At 31.4% G+C, this 20803-nt stretch overlaps 1 protein-coding gene across 1 annotated transcript in view; it reads right to left on the reverse strand.

Moving 5' to 3' along the window:
- Positions 1-393: 393 nt before the first annotated feature.
- LOC107441322 (eukaryotic translation initiation factor 4 gamma 3-like) overlaps positions 394-20803 on the reverse strand; it is a 49352-nt gene continuing 28942 nt past the window's right edge. The window contains exons 16-24 of the mRNA XM_071177034.1: positions 18762-18965; positions 15166-15342; positions 10231-10351; positions 9950-10140; positions 6674-6802; positions 5870-6001; positions 1850-1925; positions 1620-1766; positions 394-563 (exon numbers count right to left, since the gene is read on the reverse strand). Of these exons, the coding sequence (XP_071033135.1) occupies positions 394-563; positions 1620-1766; positions 1850-1925; positions 5870-6001; positions 6674-6802; positions 9950-10140; positions 10231-10351; positions 15166-15342; positions 18762-18965 (1347 nt within the window). The remainder of the gene's footprint in view (positions 564-1619; positions 1767-1849; positions 1926-5869; positions 6002-6673; positions 6803-9949; positions 10141-10230; positions 10352-15165; positions 15343-18761; positions 18966-20803) is intronic.

The following is a 20803-nucleotide window of genomic DNA, read 5'->3' on the forward strand; positions in this document are numbered from 1 at the left end:
GTGCCAACTCCTGGTGAACGAACCATAGCTTGCTGCTACTTAATTTACAGTGAGTTCATATCTTGCAGTTTGATATCACAATATAAAATAGTAGTTTAAAATTCAACTATTTGTGGTATATATCTCAGCTTCTCATTATTTCATCGCGACAGTATGTTGTTAAATATATGATTATACACTTTTTGTTTTGTTTTAAAGAAATTTACCTCAATCGCCTGTAGGAACAGTACTGCTTTTATATTTATATATTTTTTACAAAGTGAATCAAGATAACAATAGCATCAAATTCAAACAACACAGTTGAATAAAAAGAATTGACTTAAAATAACTATTTTCAAGTCTTTAACTAGGCAAAAACAGGTTTACAGCATCAGTCATTCATCAGTCACAGAATCACCAGAATCTGTTTTCCTTTAGCCGAGCTAAAAAAGATTTGACAGAATGTAATGCCACACCTTTGCCTTCAACTTCATTTATATCAATACTTTGTTCCCAGTTCAAAAAAGATTCTTCCGTGATTACGTAATCGTCATAGAGGATGTCGAAAATCTGCCTTAGAATTCCTGAAATACAAAAATTATCATGTAGGATCGGGGAGATTACTATTAAAACAAATTTTAGAAGCACGGTATACAAGCGCGCATAAGGTTATTGTAATGGAATGGTTTTGGTTATTGTAATGGAATGAAAGATTATGGGAAGGGGGGAAGGGAAGCCACAAATGGTTTCTGATAAAAAGCAATGGGAATTTCCTCTCAATTATGAATTATAAGAACGTTTAAGAAAGGTACGTTAATCAAAATTCTTGATGGCTGCAACAAACAATTTTGATGGTTTATGTTGGTTTCAGTGGGATTCATGATGGTCCAACAGGATTTGATGGTCACCATCATCCAACATTTTCCATTACGTGTTTATGATTTTTGATATGCCAACAAACTTCCATCTTTCCATGATGGAAAATACTACTTTAATATTATGATGGTTTATGTTGGTTTCAGTGGGATTCATGATGGTCCAACATGATTTGATGGTCACCATCATCCAACATTTTCCATTACGTGTTTATGATTTTTGATATGCCAACAAACTTCCATCTTTCCATGATGGAAAATGCTACTTTAATACTACGACGGTTTATGTTGGTTTCAGTGGGATTCATGATGGTGCAACATGATGGTTCAACATGAACAAACCATCAAAACAAGTTGCTATTCTTATATTGGACCATCATAGATCTGTCCGAATTCCTACATTGAGGTGATGATTAAGATGATGAAACAGGCATTGTTATATGCAGAAATATTTTATTATGAAAGTTACATGTCTTATTCTGAAAGCAATGGAATTTGCGTAAGTTCTGAAACTAAGTAGAAATAGATGTCAAATATTAGAATTTGTCAGAAACTAAATTCACCTAGGCAAAGATATTTTATAATATTTAAGCATAAAACGTTTGAAGAGAAGTTATATTTTGCCCAAAGACAATATAACTTAAAAACTCTTGATGTAAATAGACTTATGTTTGTTTGTACAGTCTGCAACTTTTTGCAAATAGGATATAAATTGACAACAAAATTGCCTCACTACATTGTAAGCAAGATGAATGGATTTATTACCTTTGGGTTGATTTAGTTGATTCATTAGTGACTGAATAGCATATAAAGCTTGAAGTTCTAGATTTTCATTATGATCTATATATCGGTTCAGGATAGATATCCTTTTTTTCAATTTTGCAGCATCTAATTCACACCCAGAAGTAGTATCTAAAACAAAAGAAAATTATTTAAACAAGATTTCACAAAGAAAAAGAATATAATGGAAGGAATATGCACAATAAAAGAAATACCTTTTATGGCATTTTCATGCACTGCAGACACCAAGGCACGAATAAATTTAGGTTCTGTACATTCAGATACATTGGCCTAAAATAAGGAAACCAACTGCAGTGATATATATATGTAATACAAAAATTATAAATACTTTTGTATTAATAACAACATTAAAACACTTTCGTTTTCATAAAATGTCTTTGGTAAAGAATAGCCGTAGAAATTCGATTTTGGGACTTCAAGGCTGAAAACATACCATTGAATTATAATTAGATTTATATTTCAGAGGAGGAGTTATCTTTAGAATCTTGTCAATCTTTCACTTCCATATTAGGAAGCATAAAATGATTTTCCATATTGCGTAGAGTTACAAGGTATGTGCGACTGGAACCTAATTACATCAAAATCTGTAAGTATTCAATGCGAGACCAATGGTTTTCGCATGTCTCTTGCTGAATAACGTGATCCATAAAAGCTCCGCCGGAACCATCCGGAGTTTTGTCCACACCCCTCCCTTGTGGAGTGGGATGGAAACAGTTATAACCACCAGCCTACCTGTTAAATAAACCTTTTTAGAACGTATTATCGCTTATGACTGCATTATTAAAGCTGAATACAACAATGATAACAGGGACGTAGCCCTGTTATAATATATATTAATAATATGTTTGTCACAAGAAAATCTGTCATTTTCCGGGCTGCTTTTATTTAGTGGTTTATTACCAAAATAGATAGAGCCAGCAATCAATATCTTATGTTAATAGATTGATTAGATACCCATCTATCTGAACATGTCTTGTTGCATGAATAAAGAACCAACTTTCTGGTTCAAAATCTATTTCAAAACTTTTTTCAAGGTGAGTAGGTTTTTGTGTTGTCATTTTCCTGGCTTCTTGAAATCATTAATAATATAAACTACATAGATTTATCTGAGTTATTTTAAGAAATCCTGTTGTTTTCTGCAGAATATAAACGTCTTAGGCCAAAATATTAAATCAAAGTAAAGTTATTATCCTGGCTTATGAATGCCAGGACAGTGAAGTGTTACCAGAGTTTTTTTTTAACTGCTAGTACTGTAAAGAGGGAACGTAAATATCAAGCTAATACCAGGTTTATGTATGACTGCAAAAAGATTGAATATAATCAAAGTTATTTACTTATTTAATGATTTATTATTTTACGCAATTTTATTCTGTGCATATCAGCAACAAAAACTTTTTTGATTCTTTCTACAGTAGACAAAATAATTAATTTAAGTTATTCATGGTCCATCTGACATAAAGTCTTATGTTTTGTTACCTACTAATAGCTTAAAATGACTGTTTTTTCAAACTTCTAAGCTAATATGTCATTTTCCAGGCATTCAAAATATGGTGAACATATGGGCTATTTTATTTTTTCTTGAGCAAATGTCACTAAACTACACTGCTGTATGTAAGATATTAATAAATGTAACTAAATAAATATACAAAAAAAAATTAGATTGTTTTGAAGAAATTTTCATGGCCGATGGGACTCTCTCCCCATTGGTGACCCGGGTGTGATGTGAACATGCTTACTAAGATGTATGTGTGGTCCACATTGAACGGTTGACTTGCTACTTGTGACTGCAACATTATCCACCTCCTCACGCTGTTGTTACTCAGTCTCTATCACACAGAACGTCTGCCTGTATACACTCGACTGTTTATGCAACACAGGAGCGACAACGACCGTGAACTTAATACAACTCCGAATCATCGTTATGTATCACAAAACAGCAAGCATAACAGTTGCACAAAGCAATTAATCATTAAAGAACCTGTGCAATAAAATCCTACAGAGAATTGCCTACTGTTTTATTTATAACAATGGCTAATATTAAACCAATGCAAAAAATCATTTTCCAAACATCTCTCTCGAACAGACTTATTAATATATTTAAAAGATTTTTAAGATCAAGGGATGAAATAGCTCTTTGTAGTTGATGTCCAAATTTCAAGCTCCCAGTTCGATAAGGTTCTGGATTTATAAAAAATTCGACATAGCGTCTCGACACCGTGAAGAGGCTGAAATTGAATAATTTTATTAATTCATGAATAACCATTTTTTCTACTTCCCACGTCTAACATTCTTTCTTCTAAACTAAATGTTTGAGTGTAATTTGATAGGTAAAAAATAGTATGAAATATCTTGCATCAGTTTTTCTTATGATTCTATAAGTGAACATTAATTTTGCTTAGTTATAATTTTTCAAAATAACCTTTAAAATTACAGATATTGTTATAACAAATGCGAGAAGTTCACAACCTTAAATTACTCAATTCGCGCAGGAATCATATTGCGCATAGAGCTGATCGTTAAGTTTTAAATCATTTAACGAATCTCTTCGACTGTAATTTTTAATAGAGCATATGAGTGTAACTCACACCGATTCATATAAGTTTGTCTTAAAATGTACCATAGAAAGATGATATCTTAGAATTACGTTATAATAAAGAAACAACTCTTTCAGCTTTAAATTCTTAATTAACAAAAATAAAAATCAAACTCAAAAACATAATAATAGCAGAATAAAATAATAATAAAAAAATATGCAGGTTTAATTTCCTTTTTTAAATTTACTCGAGTCAATTAATTTTATATAGGAATACAGAAATATTTTACAAGAGAAACATTGCTTTTATGACTTTTATTAATTTTATGCAACAGGGTTGCCACTTAAATCTGGAAAGAAAATTTCCCTGTGTTTTCCCTGTACATATTATACAAAATAGCGGTATTTTGGGCAATGAAAGAGCAGACCAATTGGCTAGGGAAGCTACGTGTGGTGAAATAGACTTAAGGGTGTCTGTTCCAGCTTCTCACTGGAAGCGCATCGCTAGAGCATCATTGCGGACTGGAATGCAGAATTTCTAGCTTCGCCTAGGTCGCTCTGGACGAAAAGGTTCTTTCCATCCATTTTTCACTGTTTGCAATGTAAATTCTTTGCAACTGATTTTAAATTGACCCAAATTTTAACAAACCATGGAAATTTTAAAAGATATTTATTTCGTTTCCATCTGCAGACCAGTGGAATTTGTGCTTGCGGTGATGCTGGTGAAGATGCTGAACATATTCTTCTTCACTGTAGTCTCTATGCGAGTGCCCGAATGAATTTAAAGACTGATTTGAGACGTCTTTCAATTTGTTGGCCACCTGCCTTATCAGAACTGGTCAAAAGTATTGAAAGTCTTGCGGCCTTGCGGAATTTTGTTTTTAATGTAAATTTGTAAATTTTTCTCCTTTTGTTTTTTACTTACAACTGTAAGCCTCATGCTATACTTTGTGGTGCATGAGGAGTTTTAAGTCGTTTAAATAAAATAAAAAAATAAAAAAATATTATACACAATATATTAAGAGGAAACACAACAATTACTGCGCTGTTGTGTGAGCTATATTAGGCTAACTATATTTATTAGTTTTAATTGTTGGAAAAACTGCTGAACATACTTAAATAATGCTGTAGTAAATTAAATAGTTTAGAAAAGCTGAAATATCATGGTTAAATATCCCATAGATTACACTTTGAGTGGTCACTATTTTTTAAAAGGCAAAAATAAGAAACAAAATTCCCTGTATTTTCCCAGTTTGTAAAGAAAAAAATCAAAATTCCCTGTTATTTTAGAAGATTTTTAAATTCCCTGTATTTTCCAAGATTTCCCTGTTCTCCCTGTGGAGTGGAAACCCTGAACAACTGAAAATATATAGAAGTAATTGTGGGAAAACTGGATCCTACAAGTGATTTCCCGACCAACAACATCAATGGTGTATAATGATAATGTATAACAACAATATGTAACAACAACAATGGAAAACAGCGTTTGATTTTTATATATAGCCAGACATGTAGCTCCTTTTCTTCAGTTATATTATTATTTAAAAGTCAATGACAATCAATATGAGTCAAAAAAAGTCTATTTTCTAATGCACATTGCACTTGAATCAGATATTATTTTTAATGATATGAGCCTTTATCTTCAAAATTTTATTCAAAAATGAAATAAATCTCAACTTACATCTATCCAATCAAGTATTTTTTCACTTTCGTCAGTTTTTTGCAGTAAATCAAGGAGATTCTTTTTAATTTCGTCAATTGACGTTGACGTGGTCGGTTTTACTTTTGTAGGACAAAATGTGGATTCCAATTTCTAAAACAAAACGCAAATACATTAAAACTGTCTAATCTCAAAATGTTTCTTCTTTAGCATGTTTAGAAAAATATTACTATTCGCATGCTTCAGGGTAAATTTATCTACTACAGCTGTAAACATACCTTTTTCTGTAGGAGTTAGATTTTTAACATAGAGAAGTCGTAATTTGGGAAATATGGTCCCCATAATGTGGTTAGAAGAGAGGTCGAAAGTTAGAACACCTTAACTTTAATTTTGCTTATTGAGTATTTCGTCATGTCTCAAGAACTTCTTGTGCGAATCGAAACAATTTTGCATACAATTATAAAATTCTTTCATCCAAAAATATTTTCATACGAAAAAGAACATTGAATAACTATTTATTATTTTTTATTATTTTATTTAAAAGCAATAAAATAATATTTAAACTCTAAGATCTACACATTTTTGTATAATTTTAAAGAATGAAATTTCGAGTGGCAGAATACAAAGTTTGAACGAAATTGGTCAAATAGATCACGAGAAAACGAATTTTAAAATAGTGGCACATTTACAAATTGATTTTTCAGGAACTATTTAACCGATTTCTGTCAAATTTCGTATTTTGCAGTCTATAATCATATATATATATATTTTAATTATAAAATATCTTACAGCTTACGAAAATTTGCATGCCTTAACAAATTTTACCTTAATACTTTGAGAATCTATAATTCTTGTGTCTTCAACAGAAGATCTAGATAGGGGCTCACTTTTCTCATTTAGAATTGCAGCCACTTGAGCTGCAAATTGAACACATCTGCTTGGATCTGAATTTTCCTGAATTTTTTTTTATTTTTTTTTATTTTGGAACATATAAGAATATGACTTAATGAGATATACTTTACTGTGAAGACAAAACTGTTATTAGTATACAATCATGGAAATCAGAAATTAAGAAAATTTGGCATAACGTCTAACAAGTGAAGTCATGCCCTCAAAAAGACCGCCATATCTTTTGTTCCACTCAATTGAAAGTTATATTTATTCATGATAAAACAATTGCACGTTTAATGTGGTGACAGTTTCGGATTAGGATGTCCAAATAATAGTTTGTAGTGACTACGAAAATACAATTCCAATTCACTAGTATATAAGACATGTTAGCTCGATACTATGAAGGGATATCTTTCCATAGAAGAAGGTTGACATTCCCGGTACTTACTCTCCCCATATTGGTGACCTTCGGATCTGATGTGACCATGCCTACCTTGACAGAAACTCCCACATCGATATGAACACGTCTATCTCGGCAGTAACGTCTACTTCGATGGATGGTCCACATTAAACAGTTGATTTGCTGCTTGTGACTGCGACATTATCTACCTCCTCGCGCTGTTGCTACTCAGTCTCGATCACACACAACGTACACCGTATTCACTCGACTGCTAAAGGCCACACAGGAGCAACCATGACCGCGAACTTAATACAGCTCTCCCGGCTTCTCACAAAACTGCAATGAATCAACTAGTGGCATTCATTCACCAAATTCTATCACCGATATAATTCTAGTGGGAGAGTACTGTAGTGCGTCTACCACTACGAAAATACAAATCCAATTCACTAGTATATAAGACATGTTAGCTCAATTCTATGAAGGGGTATCTTTTCATAAAAGAAGGTTGGCATTGACGACATTCCTGGTAAACTACTCTCCCCAAAAAGTTTAAAGACAACAACGAGGACAACTTTTTGCATACATAATTATTTTCTTTTGTTTCATTTAAAGTTGTAATACTCTTCTACTTAGCTAATTAAAAATAATGTTACTAAAGATAGTAAAATAGAGCTTCTAATTATCTATTTCCTTCTTAAATTATGAAAAATGCCCTTTATTTATTATTTAATAAAATCAAACTTAAGCTTAGATAATTATAATTTTTTAAATAATACTTGTTGAGATAAAAAGATAAATTGTTTATTAAACGAGTTTTATATTTTAAAAAGAACATTTCATATCATATTGAAGTTGCTTCAATAGTCCCTATAAACAATCTCAATTTAATTACATAGGTAAAATGATAAGAAACATAAAAGTTTAGAAATTAAAAAAGTGACTTATCCTTTCACAGGTACATTTAAGAATTCTAGGGTATAAACAAATTTTTATCACACAGCTTTTCTCTTAATAACTTACATAAACTACATTTTATACTTAAGAACTTTATTCAGTGAATATTTTTCACAAGATTTTATTTCATTTTATAAAAATAAATAAGTATATGTTCCCCAATTCCTCCTCATATAATTTCGTCATAGGAAAATTAAGGATTTTCTTCTCTTAACCACTTCCCTGATTATACCGAGTTAATTCGGGTATGCATATATTGTAATTTTTTTTATCCCGAGTAAACTCGGGCATAGCAGAATTCGTCCATACGTTTTGTTTTATCACGTTTTTATGCAGCCGGAATCAAAACAAAAAATAATAATGATCTGCTGTGATTGGAAGTTTGCCAATTTTTGTTTTGGAGTTCTGCTATTTGTGGGACTGCAGACGTGTTTTGTACAATTGTATAGACCAGTGGTTCTTAACCTTTTTAAGCCGCGACCCAAATTTGAGAAATATGTTCATGTCGCGACCCAAAAAAAAAGTCAAAATTAGGCTGAGTAAGCCACAATGACTTGTTCTAGGAGGTGTTGGTATTACTTATTATTTGGTGTATTACTAACTTTTCTGGTTCGACTCAGCGAGACCCAAGAAATATGCTTCGCGACCCAATTTTGGGTCGTGACCCATAGGTTAAGAACCGCTGGTATAGACGATGGTTGATGACTTTACATAGAAAAAAGAGTTTAAAAAAATGGAGTTCGCGAGCAAAAGTAATGCAGTTGAATTTTCAGATTATGAAGATGTGAACATATACAAAGACTAATATTTAACTTTTTTTCATCTGCCCGAGTTAATTTGGGATAGTAAACTGATGCTAAATTAAATATTTTTTACACATAAAAAGAAATTAAAATTTCAACTTAGAACTTGGGTGTTATGTTTTGTTTTAGTTCTTTGCAATTATTCATGAAATAAAAAAATATGTTGATTTTTGTGCATTTTTTTTTTCTTCAAAAGAAATGGTAAGGAAGCGGTTAAGATCCATTTTCCTAAAAATTCGGAAGCAAATTCTGATCACTTCAATCCTTATTATACATTTCTGTGGATGGATTCTACATATGCTGAATCCTATGCTTTGTAGATGGATTGCATATCAAAGTTTTGCAATCCTTAACCAAGTCTTTTGATCGAATGAATGGATTCTACATATGCTGAATCCATCAACATATGCTTTGTGGATGGATTGCATATCAAAGATTTGCAATCCTTAACCAAGTCTTTTGATCGAATGGATGGATTCTACATATGCTGAATCCTATGCCTTGTAGATAGATTGCATATCAAAGTTTTGCAATCCTTAACCAAGTCTTTTGATCGAATGGATGGATTCTACATATGCTGAATCCATCAACATATGCTTTGCAGATGGATTGCATATCAAAGTTTTGCAATCCTTAACCAAGTCCTTTGATCGAATGGATGGATTCTACATATGCTGAATCCATCAACATATGCTTTGCAGATGGATTGCATATCAAAGATTTGCAATCCTTAACCAAGTCTTTTGATCGAATGGATGGATTCTATGTACATATGCTGAATCCATCAACATATGCTTTGTAGATGGATTGCATATCAAAGTTTTGCAATCCTTAACCAAGTCTTTTGATCGAAAGCAGGCGAAGATGCAAAATTTCAAGAATGCTGAGATAAATTTACACGTCTGGAAAATACAGAAAACGAGTATCAAATAAAAGAATTTTTTTACAGCTTAAACTATATTTGATTAGATTTTATCATACTCATTCACTTAAATGGTTTCAGTGAAGACTCCAACGTAGGAATCGATGAATCATTCTCCAACCATTACTTACAATTTCTTTTTCTGGTGTTGAACGAGAACTATCCTCATCATCATTGCTGCCGTCAAAAATGTTTCTTCCTGTTGCAGGATCAATTATTGCATAAGCTTTTGTTTTCTTTTGTGTCTGCTGAGCAGGCTGCTGAGAAATTTGTTGTGCAGGCGAAATGGGGTTGGTGTAAGTTGGCAGGGACTGATAGAAACCTTTAAATAAAAATAATGAAAATTATCAAATTACAAAGTAAAAAAAAACATTTTAAATAAAAAAAAAAGAAGTAATGCACATCATATCACTTGAATTAGCTTGCGGAGGATTTTTGTATGGAGTACCCCATTGATTATTAAGATGAACAGGCTGGCCAGTTGCTGCTGGGAATATTATGTTCTGGGGAGGACTAAATGGCCTCTGTTGATACAGAAATTAAACAATAACGAAATGTAAAAATTTACGTAAAACACAAAATATGTTTTTTTCTTCTTCAAGTGAAATAAATAAAACACACAAATAAATAAAAACATTGATTTCATTAATGATGTTTAGGAGTTTTTGATACCAGGGATGATATTGATGAGGAAAAAACATGAAGTAAAAATGTGTCTAAAAAGTAACTGTAAGGACTATTTTCGTCAAGTAAATTTATTAACTATTATTTTCTTATGTTATTTACCAAATGATATAATTTAGCAAACACCAATTTATAATAGAGAATGACATGACTTCTTAATAAGGCTTAATAATAAATTGCCAACACATGTTCAAATTCTTTATCTATTTATGGATATAAAGTTTCTTATCTTAAATTTGAAAATATTTTGAGAAGTATAATATAGAACTTTTTTAGCGGTGTGCTTCCGAAAATTTCGTAAATATAACACGAAATTGAAAAATAATTATAAAAAAAGAAACAGAAATATTAATAATAGGGACATTTTTTTAATGAAGTTGCTTCATGGTAATGCTACATAGCAGTGGTTGAAACATTTATTAATAGGAATATTGCCATATTATTTAAAAAAGCGGTGTGGGTGAGGAGACACTTGCATCGCAGGTTGATTAACAAAGGTATTTAGACATACCGACGGTAAATATGGTTATTATTATATAGTGTAGTGTTCTGTGCTCTAAATCTTTTTCATCAATCAATTTAGGTCAGAAAATTACTATTTGACGTGATTAAAAAAAACAGATTTCGAAAAACAGATTTAGTAAAATAAATATAAACATTAGGTAAAAGTAATGTTATTTTATCAATTCATATAATACAAAAGTACATTTTAAAATAGATTCTGACGATTAAACTACTGCAATGCTCACAGAAAAATAATTAATTATTTTAAAGGGGAATATAAATTTAAATTAAATATTTTAATTAATAAAAATTTATAAGATATAAAATGATTTAAAATAAAAGCAAAAACTTTATAGGGCAAAATAAGGTTCAATATTCAGCTGGAAATACACTTGTAATTAAGATATATTTAGTGAATTAAAGGTTTTATGAATGTTAAATAGCAAACGTTTTCTCCCAAAAACAACCACTGAAACTACCAAAAGAAAAAAAAATTACGAAAAATAAGCAGTTTAAAATTTTCCATTCATCGAAGAATCATAATAAATTCGTAAATAAAAGATCGGGATCAATAAAATCACAAGGAAAAACGCAGCAATAACTGCCAGAAAAAAAATAACACTTTATTTTGTAACGAAATCAGCAAGAATAAAGCGCATCATAACGTAATTAGTATTTAAATCTGCTATTTAATATTAATAATATTGTATTAAAATATCGGAAAATTTAAAACTACGTGGAAATGAATAGTAATAACTCCTAAAAAAAGATCTAAACAATTTACAAGGAAATCGGCATAAATAAAGAGCGTCAAAAAGTGATAACTTAAATGTGTGATTCGAAATTGTATTCGAATATCGTAGAAAAAATACGGATTCTCAGAATCACGTGAAAAAGCGTAGGAACGCGGAAAGCATAAGAATCTACCATAAAGAAATTCCTCAAATTTACGATAAAATTAGCACAAAGAAAGTGTGTTAAGAAGTTATTACTTAAATACGTAATTAAACTTCGAGATTCATAATAATATTGCTTTAAAAGTATCAATCTTTTAAAACCATTTTGAAAGGCTCTGTAATAACAGCCGAAAAATAACTTGAGATTTACAATGAAATTGGCACAAATTAAGCAAATTTAAAAGTCATTACTCAAATTAAAAATTCGCTTATCGTAATATCGTATTAAAAATATTATGATTTCAAAACCATGGGGAATACTAAAGTAAAAATTCCGTAGGAATAACCGCTGAATACGCGATCGAAAAACAACGTAATTGAGCGTGACAAGAACTGATTAATGAAGCGCAAGTCAATATTTTCAATTTTTTATATTTTATTTATTTTTCAAGAGAAAAAGATAATTTTTTCATTACGTTCAGATGCTCTCGCGGGTCGTACATCAATAATTGACAGGGCAAAAATTATCCACCCCAAAATATAGGTACATTATGAATGTAAATAGAAAATATTTATATAGTAAATCTAAATAAAATCATAATTAAATGTTAAACAATGACTTTTCAGTTGCCTATTTAAAGTGCTTCGTGGTGGTCGGCCGCCTGAAGTTAACGATTGAGACCACCACTTCCGCATAGAATTTTCTGTGTTAACAGATGTTCGTGTCTGTTAGGACAGAGAGGCGAAATTTGGCTGTTATGGGAAAACACAACGGAAGACAGACTCAAGTGCCTCTCCTGAGTTCGTAACCATATTGGTTAGACCCTAGACGACTAGAAAACTGCAGATCGGTCAGATGAGCCACGCTTACAGCTGGTCAGAGCTGATGGGAAAGATCGAGTGTGTCATATACCCCATGAAACCATTAACCCAAGTTGTCAACAAGGCAATCTGGTGGTGGCTCCATAATGGTGTGGGCTGCTTTTTCATGGAATGAACTGAGTCCTAAGTCCCGATTGCACCGATCATTGACTGGAAATGCTTGGTCGTCGCAGGTGGTTAGCTGATCCGAGAAGCAGGTTTACAGCTCTTGATGGCCGGCCACTTCACTCACTAATCCTGCACTCTAGAGGTCGAAGGACCTAGACCTATGAGGGCAGAGAAACCACCAGCCACCCCCAGAAGCAATGTGCGTTGCCCCATGCACCTAGAGCTCAATTCTTCAACCCTACAGACCCACTGAAGCCCTGCTGTCTGGGCTTGCTGAAAGGGAAAATATCAGTAAACATAAAAATAATGTAATTACATAATTAAAATAAACTAGAATAACCTAAAACTTCTTAGATACTGGCATTACAACTATCACATAAACTAGACTAATGAGTTGGAGTTAATTTATTAACAAATTAAAATTAAAGAAAAAGTTGGAGCTCCAAGCCCTCAATCGATTGAGAGACAGAGAGAAAAAAAAACTGGACCGGAAAAACTTGGGAAGAGACTGTGGAAGTTTCGCTTTCCGCTGTAACTGGAAAAGTTTACGTTCTGCTAAGTAGAGACCACTTGCAGTCATTCATGGATTTTATGTACACAAGAAATGATGGAATTTTTATGGATGAAAATGCGCCTTGTCACCGGGCCTTGATTGTTTGCGACTGGTGTGAAACATTCTAGACAATTTCAGCGAATAATTTGGCCATCTAGATCACCCGACATGAATCCTATCGCACATTTATGGGCAATAATCGAGAGGTCAGTTTGTGTAGAATATCCTGCACCTGTAACACTTTCGCAATTAGGGACATTTATGGAGGCTACATGGCTGAATATTCCTGCAAGAGACTTCGAACTTCTTGATGAGTTCCATGTCGAATTTCTGCGCTTCGTAGAGTTCGAGAAGGTCCGACATGATGTTAAGAGATTTTCCTTAACTTTTTTCACTCCTCAGTGTACATATATTTTTTTAAAAAAAGTTCTATTCGATCTGATAACTTCATAAATCCGCGCAATTTTCAAATTCTGAATTTTTTAATGTGACTTAATTAGAATGTATAAGATTTGAATGAAGCGAACACGAATTATTACAATGACAACCTGTATCGATTTCGAATGTTTTTTTCGACCAAAGGCTTTTCACAGTTGAAATTTCGTTTCTCTGCTGATCCATGTCGTTTTCTAATAGTTTTTTCCCTACTATTTACGTGAGTTCTCCATTTCCAATATTTTTAATATGATGTTATGATAACATATGTATTTCGAATGTCCGTGATCACTCTTTGACAGACTCACATTATGACAATTCCATTGTAAATCTGCATTGTATACCGAGCAATATTTGGTTTATTTTTACGTTTTTTTAGTTAAATTTTTGCATACTTAATGTAATATTATGACAGGTTTATAATATAATTATATAAACACTTAATATAATATAATTTGAATTAGATTAATCACTTTTTGCAACACTTAATTTACGATTCCGTCGTAATTGAGAGGTATGGTCTAGACAAAAATTTTGACTTTCCTTTACACTTTAGACATTATGTTAATCACATAATTAATTCCAAATTTTGCAGAAATTATGCATACAAAATATTATAGTTATAAGATTCAGACAAATAATCTTTACAAAAGTGATTAAATATTCATTAAATTAAAAAAAAAAATGGAACTGTAACCTGATACAGTTCTTCGACGATATCACATGCAGTTAATTTTATTTACTTCTTAAGATTATTTAAGGTAATTCACTGATGTAAGGTAAAATGAGTCACTGTATGCACAATGCAAAAATGACATGCAATTTATAAACTGCTCGAATTACAAGCAGCATTATGTGATTAGTGAATGTAAATAATAAACCATAGTGAGCTACTGCCACAAATTAAATTATTCTGATGCAAAAAAAACGTACATAAATCAACATCAGTTGAAAATTACAAACAAAATAATCGTGAATGAATATTTTTATTCAAATAACTTATTTTAGAAGGTGTTGTTGTACAATTACAACATTTACATTTGCCCTGATATAGAAACAATTAGATGAAAAAACTTCCTTATAAAATAATTTTATTTAATGCTTGGAAAGTGTAGTCGTATAATTAAAATATGTCATACTGATTATTGTAGCAATTGTAATCCTAGTTTCAGGTGAAAATAAATTATTAAGATGATGTTTTCGACAATACATGAAGTTTCACTTACAAATAGCAAATAAAAAATGCAAGTAGAAAATTATTATTAAAAAGGAGAGAAGTATGAACCATTTGTTGAAATTGGTGGTTCACAATGTCTGGTTGCATAGGATGAGAAAAAGGAGGTAACATCTGTCCATAGTGAGATGTTGGTTGTTGCCCAGCTTGGTTGACAGCAGTTTGCAATGGTGTCCTTCCCATGTTTGGTATAGTTTGTGGCACGCTACTTCGAGCTGTATAGTATCCCTGAATATAGAAATACGTGGTGATTAATATACAATATTTAAAATATTCAATATTGAATAATAATTATGACAATATTTCAAATAACATATTAGTAACAAAATGTATTTAAAACTAGGCCGCATATAAAACGTATACATATAGGGCATCTGCTACATTTAAAATTTTCAAATCCAAACTTTCCACGAATAATTCCAAGAATTTCTAATGACTAACCGAAATTGTTATTTTCTCCGACAAAAATACAACAATAAATTTAAAAAAAAGCATTATAATAACATTAAGTGAAATGATAGGTATAACCAAAACTATTATACTTTGCATTTTCATATTTATCGATTTTAAACTTAAAAACAAAGTAGAGAAAGAGTTGAAGCAGTAAAATAGCTAAGAAAAAATGCAAAAGCAAATAACTAAATACAGTCAGATAAAGTTATTTAAACCCACTTTATTTCTTCTTAATACTAAGTATACTATAAAAAGTCTAAACTAGAATTTTAAATTGATAAAATAAAAAGGTAATAAATAGATAAAACAAATTCTGAAACCATGGAAGTTTAAAAGATAATTCCCACTAAAAATAATGTTCTTTCTTTCATTTTTTGAAAAAAACACCACATTTTTTAAAGACCAGGAAGAAAGCCTTTTATATCTTAATAAAATATGTCTATGAGTGGGAATTTTGTTACAAATTTAGATATTCCGAACATCGGAACAGTGTGAAATCGGAGGGGGGGAGGTTATAAATTCCATTTTAAAAATTAGATTTTTCTGAAATCTAAATCCATGATTTTCCATGATTTTTTTTAAAAAAATAGTTGAAATCATGACAAATTTTGTTCAATACCGAAATCCATTACTTTCCAGATGGGCAGATATTCAGTACATATAGTTTGAAGAAGGAAACCAAATGTTATTGATAATGTAGAAAACAAGACAAAAGAAATGAGATTCTAAATAGAGTAATAAAAATATAGCCTTTTTACTCAGCATCGCAATAGCTTAGTCCATAGCTCAATAAATCGCCCTAATTTACAAAAAATTTCCCACAGTAAAGAAAATTCATTCTGAAAAAATATTTGTATTCAAATTTCAATAATATAAATAGTCTGTCTAAAGAACTTCTTAATCAATGTTTTTTAATTGCTGTTTCGTAGACGTCTCCTAAAATGAGTGAATATATATATATCAATAATAAAAATAGTCTGTCTAAAGAACTTCTTAATCGATGTTTTTTAATTGCTGTATTGTAGACGTCTCTTAGGGTCCACCGTTTGTTTTATTCACATTACGTCAGTTATAGTTATCTATAAGATGTCTGTACTTAAGTCATTGTGAATTATCCATAAATAAGCTGCAATAAAACGTCTAGTATACGCCGATATTTCATCCACGACGTCTAATGCATCACGTAGGCTAATTCTGAACGTTTAATGGATGATTTGTGCTGTATGGACTGTGACTGGGGGATTCTCTCTGGCAACTCTAAAACGTAAATGTCTATACTCTGTGACAAGTTAAGGAAAATCATTATCTCTCTGGAGAGAGCTTGTTTGCATCTAATACTCGCCAAATGGATGCCAAGCTCCCAACAGGAATGAATATCAACATCGCCAACTCTTGAAACAATGTTGAAAAAGCCTTCTTTTTGCTTGCTTTCTTATATCGTGTGAAATGAGGAAACACAACGTATTGAATAATCAATTAACAAGTAATAAGAATTGATAAAAATGATGTCTAAAAATCGTCACAAATATATGCCTTTCTGTTCGCATTTAAAGAAACTGATGAAAGAATAATAAATATTGTTTCTCGTTGACGATTTTCTTCTACAGTAAAAATTCTTTATCTCGCATTCGATTAGCTGAGGTATGTTAGACTAAAACGCACCATTTTCAGTAGTGCAATCAAATCCATGTTCTTGCAACGTCATACAGTTGTTTCTTTTTCAAGAACTAATGTTCTCCTTATTTATCGAAATATGTCGCCAAGCCTAGGATTCCAGTAAAACTATGAAACTATAACCTTTTTTCAATAATTCCATGATATGTATGGTATAAGATAGCACGAATTGAATTTCTGTCAGACGTTTTTAACTTTTAAAATCTTTTAATCATTTTGAAAGCATACTTGTATAATTTGAAAACGAAATAAAATGGAACTATATGCAGTCGCGGATGATTACTTAAATCCTATAGCGCAAAGGTCGTTTCTTAATTTGAAATGAAATACAGTTTTGATGTAAGTTGCCTTGGCAGAAAAGAACATGGTAATGTCAGACATCGATGCAAGAATAAATAAAAGGTCATTATCATTATTCTAACCTTCTAATATGGATGCAATATTATTTTCTGTACACAATTATATATATAAAGCATTTTTTTTCTTTTTGAAAAAATTCGAAATTAATTTACTAGATAAAAATGGACAGTAACAAAGATTAATTAAAAAAGAAACTTGTTGAAGGATAAAATGAAACAGAAAATAAATTACATGAGTCCGAAAATTCAGCAGTTCGAAAATAGTAGCTGATAAAAAGGAAGAAGAAAGAAATAGCGAAATTACATGAATCAGAAATATTGATGATAAATAGAAAATCACGCTTGTTTAAAAAGAAGTAATAAAGTAAAGGAGAAAATAAACATGTCGAGAATATAAATCAAAATTAATATATTGAAATTTCAGAAAAAAGTACAAAAAATGGTTGCTTTACAATAAGTTTAAGTGATCACGTAAGTAGAAATAAAGTACTTTATAATGAATAAAATTAAAACTATTTATGATCTATTCTGAATTTTACATTAAATTAAAATGACAATGCTGCTTTTTATACGACTTTCAACAGTTTTAGAACAGACAGGCAGTTTTCCAGGCTTACATTTCGATAAACACTTAAGTGATAAAATATCTTAGTCAACTTGAAGAACAACACTATTCTTCTTTTTTTATATATATATAACCGTCGTTGAACAGCTGACCCAATTTTTGGGTTTACGACTACTAACGTAATTTTGAACCCAATCCAAAAGGCAAGGGAACTCCTGGATCAAGTATTGGGAGAAATTTGCCTTCCTGGTGGACTTTTTGATGGAGCTATCCCACATTTGTGTTACATAGAGAGGAAGACCACGAGAACCTCGCAAAGTTAGCTTGACGGCAAGGGGACTCTAACCCATGATCCGTCTACCACTGAGGATATTTCACGCCATCACTGTGGTCGGTGCAAGCCGGATGCGGAATTCGTATCGACTGGTATTCGGATCCGGTTCGCCTCATTAGAAGGCTAACGTTCAAGAACTCTGAGCCATCTCGGCTTTCAAGACTATTCCACACCTATTCAAAACAGAACAACCATTCAAAAAATTTGGTTTGAAGCAATATATTCCCACAAATTGTAAAATTAAGATTTATTTCTATCTTACCGGCATTGCCATAGGATTAGAACGCATCTGTTGACGTTGTTGTACTAAAGTAGCATTTTGAGGATTAGATGCTAGACCATACATCGATTGATATTGCTGTTGAAGAGTGGGCATTCCACCAGAGTTAGTATACTTTTCTGTTTGAGATGCAACAGCCTGTCTATTCGTATCATGAGGCGCATTGCTTGGTTCAGTAGACAATTGCTAGAAAGAAATGAAATGATATCAATAGCAATATAAAAAGCAGTAATAAAAATAAAAATAACCAGATCTACAAGGATAAAAAACTAAAAATCAATTAGGTTTTTAATGGTACAACTGAGTTTTGTTAACAGTAAGCTCATCACCCTTTAGAATAAGTGATCAGCTAGCTGCTGTGGATAATTTTAAAATTCGCAAATTCTTTGAAAATATCAAGTGTATTATGTTTTATAGTGTTATAAAAATTCTTCAGTGAAAGTTGCAAAAATTGTAGTAGATCGATAAATTTCGCATAAAATGCACGTGTTGTATTTTGTTTCGAATATGTTTGCATGATATATTGTGAAATTTGACATGGTTTGTAAACTTTTTTTTAAAATAAGAAATGTTTATTTTAAGCCAAAATTGACCATGAAATGAGATAAAAAGCATTAAGGTCATAATTGGTTGAATAACTTCTTTGATGTCTTGACGACGATTTAGGCTTATCTATTAATTAATATATTTTGTCTCAATATAACTATCCTCAATCCCCCTCGTATAAGTTGGACGCAAAGAAACGTGACCTGAAATGATATTTTTGCGAATTAATGTACACTTCTAACAACTAACAAAGTGTATTATGAATCATAAAAGATAGAGTATAAAGTTATAAATTGGAAAATTTTGCTTTAAAATATGCAATATTTAAAATAACATATCGGTAACAAAATGTATTTAAAACTTCGACAGGATTTAAACATATCTCCGCTTATTCACTAGGATTTTAATAAAGATTATTTAATACCGTGGAATTCAAAATTAGTCTAATTAAAATATTGAATTTGGAAAATTGCTGCAACTTTAGATATTTAAGAAAAAAATTCGGCTGAAACTGAAAACGATAGCAAGTCTGTATTCGTATCATTTATTAAATGAAATTCGTTTCTTTTTTTGGCAAATTAGATTATGCATCTCTGTATAATGAGAATAATAAAAAGAATTACTTTAACTGCATAATTAGTTCACACAAACATTATCTCTCTTCTATTAAAAAATTAATAATAACATTTCATTCTCTTTGCTAGTATTTTCTTTTTTCCCACTCATCTAAATTGCTTGCCTAAATCTATTGTAATCTTTATTTGTAATCAGTGGCGTAGTTTTGAGGAGGGTTAGGGGGACAAATCCCCCCCCCCGAAATTAAACATTACTTTGCTTAATGAACTATTGCACGATAAGTAGGATGTAGATAGAAAAAAGTTTTCCTTACCTTTTTTTTTAAATTTAAATGTTTAGAATATATATAAATGTCACGGCGAAAGACCGAAATCGGTGGTTGTTGACTTTCACTGGTGAATGTCGACAAACACCAAATACGTCGGTGAAAGATCGAATATTTCATTACATTCTTGTACATTCGGACCCTCACCGGTGTATGTCGACAATCACAGAAATGCATTGGCGAATGTCCGATTAGATTTATTCGATATTTTAACCCTACACTGATGTTTTTTTAAGATTAAGTGCCACTGCCCGATATACATTTGCCCGGTATACACTACACTGATATTTTTTAAGGTGAAGTACCATATCCCGCTATACATTTGCCCGGTATACCCTACACTGATGTTTTTTTAAGGTTAAGTGCCACTGCCCGGTATACATTTGCCCGATATACCCTATACTGATGTCTTTTTAAGGTTGAGTGCCACTGACCGGTATACATTTGCCCGGTATGTATTTGCCCGATACTCCAAACACTAATGTTTCTTCTAATCTATCGTCAGTAAGTATTAAAATATAGAATAAATATAAATATATCAAATAAATATAATAATATTAACGAATAAATTAATATA

Source organism: Parasteatoda tepidariorum, chromosome 2, assembly GCF_043381705.1.
Source record: "Parasteatoda tepidariorum isolate YZ-2023 chromosome 2, CAS_Ptep_4.0, whole genome shotgun sequence".
NCBI classification, from domain to species: Eukaryota; Metazoa; Arthropoda; class Arachnida; order Araneae; family Theridiidae; genus Parasteatoda; species Parasteatoda tepidariorum.